Source organism: Myotis myotis, unplaced genomic scaffold, assembly GCF_014108235.1.
Source record: "Myotis myotis isolate mMyoMyo1 unplaced genomic scaffold, mMyoMyo1.p scaffold_m19_p_1, whole genome shotgun sequence".
NCBI classification, from domain to species: Eukaryota; Metazoa; Chordata; class Mammalia; order Chiroptera; family Vespertilionidae; genus Myotis; species Myotis myotis.
In genome coordinates, this window is record NW_023416313.1 from 161,494,926 (window position 1) to 161,506,916 (window position 11,991).

At 46.5% G+C, this 11,991-nt stretch overlaps 1 protein-coding gene across 1 annotated transcript in view; it reads right to left on the reverse strand.

Moving 5' to 3' along the window:
- TGM5 (transglutaminase 5) overlaps positions 1 to 11,676 on the reverse strand; it is a 28,631-nt gene extending 16,955 nt beyond the window's left edge. Inside the window, exons 1-6 of the mRNA XM_036299127.1 lie at positions 11,520 to 11,676; positions 6,992 to 7,171; positions 6,649 to 6,894; positions 4,742 to 4,860; positions 2,250 to 2,378; positions 1,481 to 1,658 (exon numbers count right to left, since the gene is read on the reverse strand). Coding sequence (XP_036155020.1) covers positions 1,481 to 1,658; positions 2,250 to 2,378; positions 4,742 to 4,860; positions 6,649 to 6,894; positions 6,992 to 7,171; positions 11,520 to 11,529 — 862 coding nt within the window. The 5' untranslated portion in view covers positions 11,530 to 11,676. The remainder of the gene's footprint in view (positions 1 to 1,480; positions 1,659 to 2,249; positions 2,379 to 4,741; positions 4,861 to 6,648; positions 6,895 to 6,991; positions 7,172 to 11,519) is intronic.
- Positions 11,677 to 11,991: the final 315 nt, after the last annotated feature.

Genomic DNA, 11,991 nt, shown 5'->3' on the forward strand with positions numbered 1-11,991 from the left:
TCAACCAGTTCCAGATAATCACACCCCAAACCCTGGCCCTTTCTTTTACACACATACACCTGGCCCATTAGACTTAAGGCTTTCCATGCACAGGAAGATTTCCTCTCTATCCTGCACAAACAAGATTGATCTGTCCTCTGCCTCTCACTCTTGTGCCTCCTCCCTCAATGACTCAGACATCCTAGTTTACCCAAATGCCTATAACCCTTATCTGTCACACAATCAAAGCTGTCAGATTCCTGGTTTCTTATTAAAACAAAACACCAACCAAGGAATCTTTGACTAATCAAAGCATTAACTCAAGCCGGGGCTGTGCAGCTGCAGGGGAGGAGTAGTTCCACGGAAACTCCTCCTCACCAACCTGTGTGAAGTCACCCTCTGTAGGTGTTGACAGAGACCTCCTTGTACCCTTGGACAGAGGCCTGGCCTTTGCTCGCAGCCCAGGGCTCTCTGGGCTTCCTCCAGAAGACTGGAGCTGGACTCAGCACACATGCATACAGAGTGCACCAGGCCTTGTCCTCTAGGGAATTTCTACACGAAAGGCCTCACTTCTTGATAAAACCAAGTTGTGGGCAGATCTGGCCTCCCTGGATTGCACTAGAGAGTGCTGTGAACAAAAGCCCCGCTTGGCATCTTTCTCCAGGTAACATTAATAACTTCCTGATTGTGACCCAAGTCAGGTTTAGGGATATGCATGCCAACAGGCTGAGAGCTGGCCTAGGCTGGGGGGCAGGGTGAGGGTGAGGGCCAGGAGCAAGAGTCCCTGGGTGAGGCAGAAGACCTCCTCCTGCTACCTCCAGTGTGCAACTCATTTCTAGGTATCAGTTTCCTCAACATTTACCTCCCACTTCCTTCTACTTGCTCCTCTTGCCACATGCGAACCAACTTCCACCTGTCATCTTTCCCACGTGCCTATTCTTTTTAGCTTTCCTTCCCCTAATGTTGCATCTACTCCCTATCTGAAAAGTTGAGCTACCATTTCCCCTCACCCTTTAGTTCCCTGGCCTGAGCCAGGCCTCCAGACCTCCAAACTTGTGAAACTCCCAATTCAAGGTCATTGCACTTTGGCTGTCACCTTGCTCATGGCCCATACCACTGCTCAGATGCACATTTCCCTCTCATATGAACATCTTCATTAAGACCATTCTCTGTGCTAATCAGTTTGCAAGTTTTCCTAATTACTTGGCCTCTCATCTCCTTCCTAGCTTGCACCAGACACTTTCCAGCCAGGTTCAGTTAGAAGAGAGGGAAGGGGGCCAGGTTCCCGGAAGTGTGTGATTTCTACCTCAAAACCATCCTCTGAAATAAGCCCAGATATGTGAAGCCTGGGGTTAGTGGAGAGACATTTTTGCTGGAAAGGGCTTCCTTCCAAATGTTCCTTGGTGGTAACTGTGTGAGATGAAGACAAGAATTATTGGGAGGGCTAATATGTGAGTCATTGCATTTTTGGTCATTTCATGGGGAACTTTCTACGCCGTACCTGTGCACATGATGGCTGCAAAGACCCAGCACTGCCCGTAGTGCACTGGCTGGCAACCTGTGGCGTGCCACTGTTTCAGGATGGCCACGCTGCCAGTCCACTCTGCAGGGTTGGTGCCGTCTGAGAAATTCTCACTCCACTTTCCATTGAGCACCCCATTGTCATCATTGCTGTTGATCTGAAGAGAAGCCATACGTAAAAGAATTAGAAGCATCCTTTTCATCAACAGGATGTGATGTGTGAGCTGCCTTGCAAGGCCTGAGACACAGAGGAGGCTTTGATCTCATTTTACCTGGGAACTTCCGGACCTGCCGGGGAAGGGGTCGGGATGTGAAGCTGGCCACTCTGACTTGTGTTCCACTGTGAATTAGTTTACTATTCTATTTCTACACACTCCCTTACCACTCACCTCCCCATCCCCTGCAAAGCTTGGCTTTGGTAGCTTTTAAAAATACTCAGAGCAAAGGAAATTTAGAAACAATAAGACCATTTCACAAACTATGGCTACGCTCAGCCTTTCCCAAAACGTGCAATTTGGGATTAATAGACATGATGGCCCACGCCCAGCTATTTCAGAGCTCAGTTGAGAAAAACCTGTTAGCTATAACTTTCATCAGTCTTAGCCAAAATGGCTTTGCAAGAGAGCCCATGCCTCTCAACTCTTCATTCTCCCATCACAGGGGCAACTGTGAGTGGGCAGGGCTCCCCTGGCACGGCTTCCTCCCTCTCTGGACATGCCCTGCGTGGGCAAATCCACACCCAGCCTCACCATGGCGCACACCACCCTGCTGATGTAGACAGGGCTCCCTCGAAGAGCACAGTCTTTGGCTGGGTCATTCTTGAAGTGCAGGCTCTTGTCTAGCAACTCCAGGCAGATGTCTATGATATTCTCTTCAAACTGCAAGGAGAGATGCCGAGAGGCAAGGTACCCACGCTTGGCACATGCAGATATGGAGCCACCCCACTCAGCTCTCCAATGGAGTGTGTTTGAAATACAAACCCACTTGGAAGGTAACTGTGTCTAGTAGCACAGCCATGAACTCGGGCAGGTACAGGGTCTCAAAGCTCTAGGATCACAACACCCCCACTTGGTATGTCCTGCAAGTCAAATCATTGGAGTTTTTTCTGATGTGTCTGACTGGCTGAAAAATCGCCTCTCTCTCTTCTCTCTTCAATCTCCACACTCTTGGACCTCATGAACTGTTCTTGCTAAAACCACATTGCCTCATCTTCCACCCTCACCGGCTGATCCGGCTCATCATTGGTAGTTAAGGCTAAGGTGATGGCTCCAACTTGCCATGGTGCCAGCCATTCAGTAGGGCTGTGGGCTGACTAATAGCATGTGAGTTATGGAAACTTCCCACCCAAGGCAGGCGAGGTGAGAATGCCACTTGTCCTGAGGCCTTTCGCTGAGCCCAAGCCTGGTTTAGCATCATAGCACTGGCTACATCTCTGCTCATCAGGCTCAGGTATAATGATGTAGCCAAGGTCTGTCTTCCCTGCCTAAGTGTATGCTCTGCCCCTCTCGAACGTTCCTTGGAACTTCACACCCCAGATCTGGCACAGTGCTCAGCACAGAGTAAGGGCTCTGAGCATCTTTGTTGAATGAGAGTAAGTGAATTAATTGATTTCCATGTAACACTGGGCAATAAACAGGATCTGGAGGCTCTCCGATCCACTTTCCCCAAGGGATGGTTTGATCAGTTCACTTTTCTGCTTTAAAATGTTCAAAGATCCCTGTGACCTTTGATCAGAATCAAAGCTCTAACCTCCTCTACAAGACACATAAGACCCTCCCTGATCTGGCCTTCTTCTTCTCCTCAATACCCTCGCCTCACCAGTTTTGTTCCAGCAACACCCAGATTCCTTGTAACCCCTGCAGCAGGTCAAATGGATCCTCACCTTTGTGTCTTTGCTCATCCTTCTTTTTGCCTGTGATGTTTCCCCCCACCTTCCTTCTCTTGGTTAACTCAGTTCAAGTATTTCCTCTTCCAGGAAGCTTTCCAGACAGCCCCATGCCCAACCAAGTGCTCTTCCTCCAGGCTCTCAGAGGCCCCTGTGCCTGTCTGGCAATGGTTACATGTCACGCTGCATAAGTGACCTGCTTATATGACTGAGTCCCCACTTCACTGTGGGCTTGGGGACAGTGTTTTATTCATCTTTATATCTCTAGCACCTAGAACCCTGCCTGGCACTCAGCAGGCATTCAGTATATGTTCACTGAATAAGAGATATGGGAGGACCCAGGGCTCAGAGACCAGCAGCTCTGCTCTTCTGCTTCTCACAGGTGGCAGCAACCTCCTGTCCAGGGACTCACTAAGATCCCTATCTGCCCATGCTGAGTGTGGGGGTGGGGATGTCAGCTGGTGCAAGTTTAGGCTGCTATGTCTCATCTTGACTATATCCACCTGGGGGGCCTAGGCTGGGCCTGAGGCCACAGTGTTGGACAAGTCCAGGAGAGGAAGCCATAGCAAACTGAAACAAGGCTCTACACCAGTGGTTCTCAACCTTGGCTGCACATTAGAATCACCTGGGAATCTTGTTAAAATCCTGGTTTCTGGGCTTCATCATTAGTAACAAAGAAACAGAATTTCCGGAGGATGAGGCCCAGAAATCAGGATTTTAACAAGATTCCCAGGTGATTCTAATGTGCAGCCAAGGTTGAGAACCACTGCTCTACATGCTCCCCTGGGATTTCCCATTTGACACCCCTCTGGGTGGCAGGGCTGGTCCTCTCTCCCTGCCAGTGCCCCAGTGCCAGGGCGAGCCTCAAGAACCCTCCTCCCTGGCCTGGTTCTGGACTTCCTGGAGCATCTGCTGAAGGCTGGGCTGTTGTAGAGCATTGTGATTAATATGATGCTATTTTTACAAATAAAGTCACATGTTTTAGAATATGTATGGAAAACAAAACCTAGAGCAACCTACACCACACTAGAAACAGTTAACAAACAAAAAAATGAGGCACCACCATGGCCGTTGTCGCGGTTGTGCCTTCATCCTCACTCACATACTCAGTGGAGTACCTGGGTGGGTACCTTCAGCTGCCCTTCTCTCTCTAATCCTGACACAGTAAGCGAAGAACACCTTCCAACTTTTTATGGCTGCTCCTCTAGCTCCCCGGAGTCACATCTCACATCTTCCCAGTACCATTTAGTTCCCATTAGTCAGTAGTTCTAGATAAACCTTGCCTGAGGGGCATCCTCCCATCCCCCTCCTGCTTCCCTCTCCCTTAGATGGTCCATGAGCTGGGCCGAGACTCACCTGCCCATAGTTCCAGGGACAAGGGCGGATCCAGTTCTTGTTTCCTTGGTAGATGAAGCCGTAATCATTCATGACATACTCCTGCCTCTGGGGCTCACTGTCCAAGAAGACAGCGTCCCCTAGGAATCAACGTGGGAGGACACAAAGCAGAAAAGTCATCTTGCCCTTCCTTCCCATCCCCATCCACAGAAGGCATGGAAACAACGCTGAGGACTGCACAGGGTGACACCAAGAGGGGAAGCAAGACCTGCTCTCCACCATCCCTCAACAGCGGCAACAGGCTCAACGTGAAAATGAGGTGGGACAGTAAAAATTTATCTTTGGTGGAATTTATTGGTTTGCAAAGCACATTTACATCCCAGCCCCATTTTAAGGTTGGGGAAACAGGCTCACAGTGATAAATAGCTTGCCCACATCACATAGTACAGGGTGAAATGTGAACACAGCCCATGTGACTCCATGCTCTGTGCTCTGCCATACTTAATTAATCCTGGTTGGAAAAGAGCAAGCCAGAATTTAGGGGTTGGCTTTGACCTCATCATTTCTTTTGTAGGACTCGAGCTTTAAAAGAGAAGACCCTACAGATACCATTTTCTTCCCCACAGCTCCAGGGGGCACTCAGGACAAGTCTGAAACACACAGTTTTGGAGGCCAGGTAGGTGTGTGTGTGTGTGTGTGTGTGTGTGTGTGTGTGTGTGTGTGAGAGAGAGAGAGAGAGAGAGAGAGAGAGAACGAACAGACATCCATCCTCCTTGATCCAGTGGCAGGGCCTCTTCATCTGGCTAATGGGTAAGAGTTCTGAGCCACTCAGTGACAGAGCAGTGGGAGGTGGTTAGAGATATTAGAACCCAGCCAGGGCTCTGGGTTTTGGCACAACGCAGCAGGCCCCCTTGGCATAAGGTTGGTGGAAAAAGTAGAATGAGAGGGAGTAAGAGAAGGGAGACATCCTCTCATTCAGAAGTGAGAATTTGTTGAATTTGACCTCTGCCCCAAATCCCTTATTCTCAACTCTTTCTGCCCTCTTCCTACTCTGTCCTCCTAGCTTGTCCTTCATTCTGTTCACATCCGTGCCAGCCGTCTGTGGAACTACTCCTGCTCCCAGGTAGATGTAGAGGACAGGGATTGTGGGCCAGGTAGTTCTGGGGTATTTCCTATAGCTATGTTTGCCTATGACAAAAACTTTCCAGTCCAAATAAATAGGGAACCAGTTAAAAATTTGGTGCATCCAAATGGTGAAGTAATTGTAGCTGTTAAAAGGAATGTACTGACAGGAAAATATGTCCAACATTGAATTTTTAAATGAAAAAAAAAAACGCAAATTAGAGCAAACTATGTGTTAAATAATCCCATGTGTGGTATGTATTATATAATTACACACATAGACATATATGCAATAAATACACATTTGATTACGCGTAGAACATTTTTTGTAAGGCTACACAAGAAAACACTAACAGGACTTCCTCTGGAGAATGGAACTTGGAGACTGGGATAAGGTTTGACTTTTCACCCTTTCTTTTTCCTTCCTCTTTCTTTCTTTTGCCTTTTTTTTTTTTGTCCTTTACTTCATTCCACAATTCACTTATTATTCTTACAATGAAAAAAACTCAAGTTAAGTTAAAAATGTATGATAAAGGTAAATGTTAACAGTGGTCAAACTTAATTGTAATATTTTCCTTTTAAGTAAAGATGACTTGGCTTATAATTTTTAAATTCTAGATGAGTAAATAAATAGCAATTTATCCCTCCCTGCTTTTTGGTGGTTGGGAGTGAATGCCTAGTACATGGGATTGGGGAGGTTTGTGGGTTCCCAGGGAGGAGGGGTCTAGAAATCCTTGATCCTGGCTCTCTGTGGCATTGACAAAGGGGCGGAGACAAGGGACCCCCACACAGGCACCCCGCCTTACCTGAGCACCAGGGATTGAAGAGCAGAATGAATTTCCCAAGCTGGTAGGCCGTGACAGACCCCTGGAAGGAGTCAATGTGAACCTTCAAGAGGTACTGACCCACAGGCGCCATGGGAGGGGCACACAGGCTCACCTCCAGGGAGTTGGCCTTGTTGGTCTCCAGTGAGGCCATCCAGGGACTGGGGCTATGACGACCTGCCAGGCTGAACACAGCCCGAGTCCCCTTGGCCAGGTCGGGCATCGGTCCTGGGAGGGAAGCAGGGTTGAGGCCCTCTGAGGAAACCCCCCAGCTCCTGAGACTCTGCCCCCACACCTGCCCCTGTGTGCCAGCAGGGGTCCTCACCAGTCTCAGCTACGAAGATGATGTTGTCCAGGCCTGGCTCGAAGCCCCGGTTCCTGAAGTACAGAGTGATGTTGAAAGCCTGGCCCCGGCGAACGATGAGGTGGTCAAAGGTGATCTCCTCCGTGTGGTGCCGCATGTTGTTCCGGGAGCTTTGGAAGTCTGTGACGGACAACTCCAGCCCTGCAATGGGGCAGCCGGGGCAGACGAAAGAGCAGGGTTAGGGAGCATGGTCCAGCCTTGTCCACCACTTACTGGTTGTGCAAACTTGAGAAAGAAGTTTAGCCTTTCTGAGCCTCAGTTCCCAAGTCGGTAAAATAGAATCCACAATACCAGCCTTACACGGTGGTATAAGGATTAAACGAGGCTCCGTACATGTACGTGCCTCCTTTTTACTTCTTGCCTCCCTTCCTTCCCTGCTTCTCTGACCCTCTAATCCAGTGGTTCTCAACCTTCCTAATGCCGCGCCCCTTTAATACAGTTCCTCATGTTGTGGTGACCCCCAACCATAACATTATTTTTGTTGCTACTTCATAGCTGTAATTTTGCTACTGTTATGAGTCGTCATGTAAATATCTGATATGCAGGATGTATTTTCATTGTTCATGACCCACAGCCTTCCTCCCTTACTCTCCTGGAGAAACATGGTTTTCTCTCTTGGTCCAACTCCTGTAGGACTGGCCAAGTATGCCTGTGCCCTTTAGCCTAGCATGTCCTCAGATTTACACCAGCATCCACTTTCTTGAACAAAAGTTGAGTTTCACTTTCCCCTGTACCAGCATCCAAATCTGGGAGAAAGTCCCTGTGTGAGCTGCTGTGCTTTCAGCAATTCGCTGGCCTTCTGACTGTATAACGCATGTGCCCAATGCCTGGGGAGGTGTGATGCTGAGGTCAGCAAGGAAAGGCCCACTCCCAGCCTCCCAGAGTTTCTGCTCAGACGCAGACTGACCTCAGTGTCCTCCAAGTGTACCTCTGCAGAAGGGACGCATTTCTAACTTCACCTTTGAACATGGTCAGCGCATGGTTCCCACACGTTAAATCACAGTTGGCTCATCCATCTCCTTCTCAGTCTGTATCCATTTATCTGTCATAGGTCCCTTCACTCTTTCCTTGAAAATGTCTGTGGTGTCCATCTGTCCCTTTCACATTAACATAATTGCAACCGCCTCACCTCACTCCTAGTGACACGAACAGTCTCCATCAGGTCTTCTGCTTTCTGTCTCTCCACATCACCCACCCCTTAACACATCACCAGAATACCTCTCCTCCAGACAACTTGATCTTTCCATTCTTTTGCTTTAAAAGCTCTGAAATACCCAACAGCCCACCGTACAAAATGCACACTCCTTAACCTGACACTACCGATCCTCCATACCTGGTCTTCACTTACACTTGCATTCTTACTTCTCACTACTCTCACCATGGGTCTTCCTCTCCATCTGATCTGTCTTCAAGCAAATGGTAGCCTCCCTGTCCATGTATTTTGCTGCTGCTGTAGCCCCAACTCAGAATGCCCCTTCACTATCTAACCAAAGTCCACTTTTCCTCCAGCGCTGTTCAAGACCCACCTTCTTCACAGAGCTTGTCTCCTTTGGCCTACCCTTCTTCCCATCTTCACTTGATCTACAGCATGTAACTGTATCACTCACAGGGAACCTTAACTGCTTAATGGACAAGTTAATATGCTCATTTGTTCATTCATATCAACAAACTTTTACTGAGAGTCTATTAGATTTAGGCTCATTATGAGATGTTCAGATATTTTTGCAGTTACTTTTTTGTCTGTTTTCCACCACTAGATGTAAATCAATGGGGATAGAGACCTAGCTGTGTTGTCTCATCTGTATTTAGATTTTAAGAAATATGAACCAAAACATTTGACAAAATCCAACATTCTTTCATAATGAAAATACTCAACAAATTAAGACTAGAAGAAACTTCCTCAACCTGATAAAGGTAATCTATGAAAAATCCACAGCTAACATTATACTTAATAGTGGAAGATTAGCTGCTTTCCCCCTAAGATAAGGAACAAGACAAGAATGTCCACTTTCACCCCATCTATTCACCTGGATGGTTATAACAAGAAAGAGAGAAAGCAACAAGTGTTGGTGAGGATGTAGAGAAATTGGAACCCTCATATATTGCTGGTGAGATTGTAAAATGATGTGGCCATTTTGGAAGCAGTCCAGCAGTTCCTCAAAATGTTAAACATTGTTACCATATGACCCAGCAGTTCCACTCCTAGAGATTCCACTCCTATACCCAAGAGATTGAAAACATATGTTCACAGAAATTTGTACATTAATGTTGATAGCAGCATTATTTATAACAGCCAGAAAATAAACAACCTGAATGTTCATCACCTGATTAATTAATGAAAGTGGTATATCCATACACTGGAATATTATTCAGCCATAAAAAGAAATGCTGAATATATTATAACATGGATGAAAGTTGAAAACATTATGCAGAATGAAAGAAGCCAAACACAAAGGCCACATATTATATGATTCCATTAATATAAAATATGAAGACTAGGCAACTCATAAAGGCAGAAAGCAGAACAGAGTTTAGCAGGGGCTGGGATGAAGAGGATATGGGGCATGACTGCTAATGAGCATGAGTTTCTTATAAAAGAAATATAAGCACAATTTTCAGCACATTGTAGGTATTAAAAAATGTTTACCATGCTGAATAAAGTTCTCTGCCTTTTGTATAATCACCCTGTACTTATTTCAAATTTCAGATTCAATGAACATGTTATTGAGGGCCTGATTACTGTGATAGGCACCGTCCTAGGTACCTCAAGACAGTTTTCTCATTATATCCTCCCCACAACAGTAGAGGCATGATGTCGTGTCATCCATACTTGGCATAGAGAAAACCAAGGTTTAGGCAAATTAAATGTCTTGCCCAAAGTTAAACTTAAGGTTACTGGCTCAAGTCCTGTGCTATTTCCATTACCCAATAGCTACCGCCCATTTCCAGCCTTTACTCATGTTCAGAAAGGACACCCAACCCACTGCCAGTTGGGAAAGCACTTGGCTTTTCCCTAGTGGTGGGATTAGAAGCTCATTCTTTTTGGAGACCAGTTGACTAGACAGAGCTTGCTAACCGGTCCTGATTCAACTTGGGCACATGACCCAGACTACTCAATAGGAGTGGTAGCATCTGCCTGACAGTGAGCAGTGGGGACAAAGCTCATCCTCTGGATGCATTCTGAGTCCAGTTAACATCTACCTGTAACATAGGGATTGTTCTTCAGCCCAGACACTAGATATTCAAGCAGGAGGTACATTTAACATTGGACATATTTGTTCTTTTTATGCAAGAAGGATGTGGTGAGATGATCAATAAAGTAGAAATAAAATGATAGGAAGAACTTTTAAAGTAATTGGTCTCAGTGTCTAGCTAAAGACATACTCCCACACAAGCACAAAGAGACATAGATAAGAACTTGCATTGCATCATTGCTTATATAACTAAAAATAGGGAAGCAACCTGAATGCCCACAATAGAGACTGGATAAATAAATTACTTACACCCATAATATGAAATACTATGCATTGTAGAAAATAGTGAAAATCTGTAGGTACTGAGTGGCATGGACAGAGCCCGAAGGCATACTGTTGAGCAAAAAAAAAAAAAAAAAAAGTCAAGCTGTAGAAAAATATGTACAATATGATTAGACCAAAGATATATAAAAAAAGAAGCCACACATACTAATATTACATTGAGCATATATATATGAATATAAATGTATAGACAAAAGACTGGTAACAGTGGTTTCTCTGGAGATGAGGCCGGGGTTGGGGTGAGGGTAAAGGGACTGACTATAGCTTCACCTGTAATTATTGTTTTAATTTAGTCCAACTGTGTATTAGTATATTTCTTGTGAAATTAAAAATTTAAAAATAAAAATTTAACACAAAACAGTAAATCAAGGTGAGTCTGTTACATTTATAGAACTTTATAGCTTATTCTTATGATTTCAACTAACCATTTAATCTTCATAGCAGCTCTTTCTAGAGAGAGGGAATTGATATAGATAGAAGGGTGGTGGTGAGATTAGCTAAAATGAGGAAGAGACCTGAAGTAGGGGAAGAAGTGAAGATATGAAATTCAGAGACTTCTAGAGATGGAAGATAATGTCAAGATTGTCTCGTCCAACCCCCCTTGTTCTTTCAGGCATGGGGACTGGGAACTGGAGAAGTGACTTGCTCAATGTCAAAGGGTCAGCTGGTAGAAAAGAACAGAAACCACAACCCCCTAATTCCTGATCCTGCCCTGTCCCACTGGGCTATAGAAGCCAGCATGTTGGCATGCAGCTGCTTGGCTGTGTTTACCTGCTGGCATCTCCTGTCTCCTGGTTCTTGGGCTACCAACTCTGAGGTTCCTGGAGTTTCTACTCCTTCTGCCTCTGTTCTTTATTTGCTCCCTTCGTCCTATGAATCCACCCACTTGACTTCCTACAGTCTCTCTGTCTTTCTTGCCCCTGACCTCCAGCAGCCCCATGGGCCTGCCCTACCTTGTGCCATGGTGGCTGCCTTCAGTGCTTGGGCTGCTCCCCACGGAATAGCAGGATGGCCTGGAGCTTCAGGAAACTTGTCTTGGAGTGTCTGCTTCACCTTCCATCCCTGAGATGCCAGGAGACACTGGAGGCGGGGCTGGCTGCTGCACTGCCACGTGCTTACTGGGCAGATCACAACTGGTTTTCTCACTTGCCCTCAGGTTTTTCTTGGCAAAGCTGCTCTGCTAAGATGAAGTGCAATGGCCAATGAACTGTCAGGGCCTTGTGCTATATAGGCCTTTGACAGCTCTTGGGCAATGGGGTATTCTTTGGTAGGTGCCGTGCTGGGAGGGAAGGAGCCAGGTGGGAGTGGTAAGCTGATGGGGCTTCTAGGGCGATGGAGAGAGGCTGCACTCCTGCAAGAAGGAGCACCAGGGCCACAAGACTACAGCTCACAATTGAGACCCAAGCCTAGGCCTCTGCTTGGCAC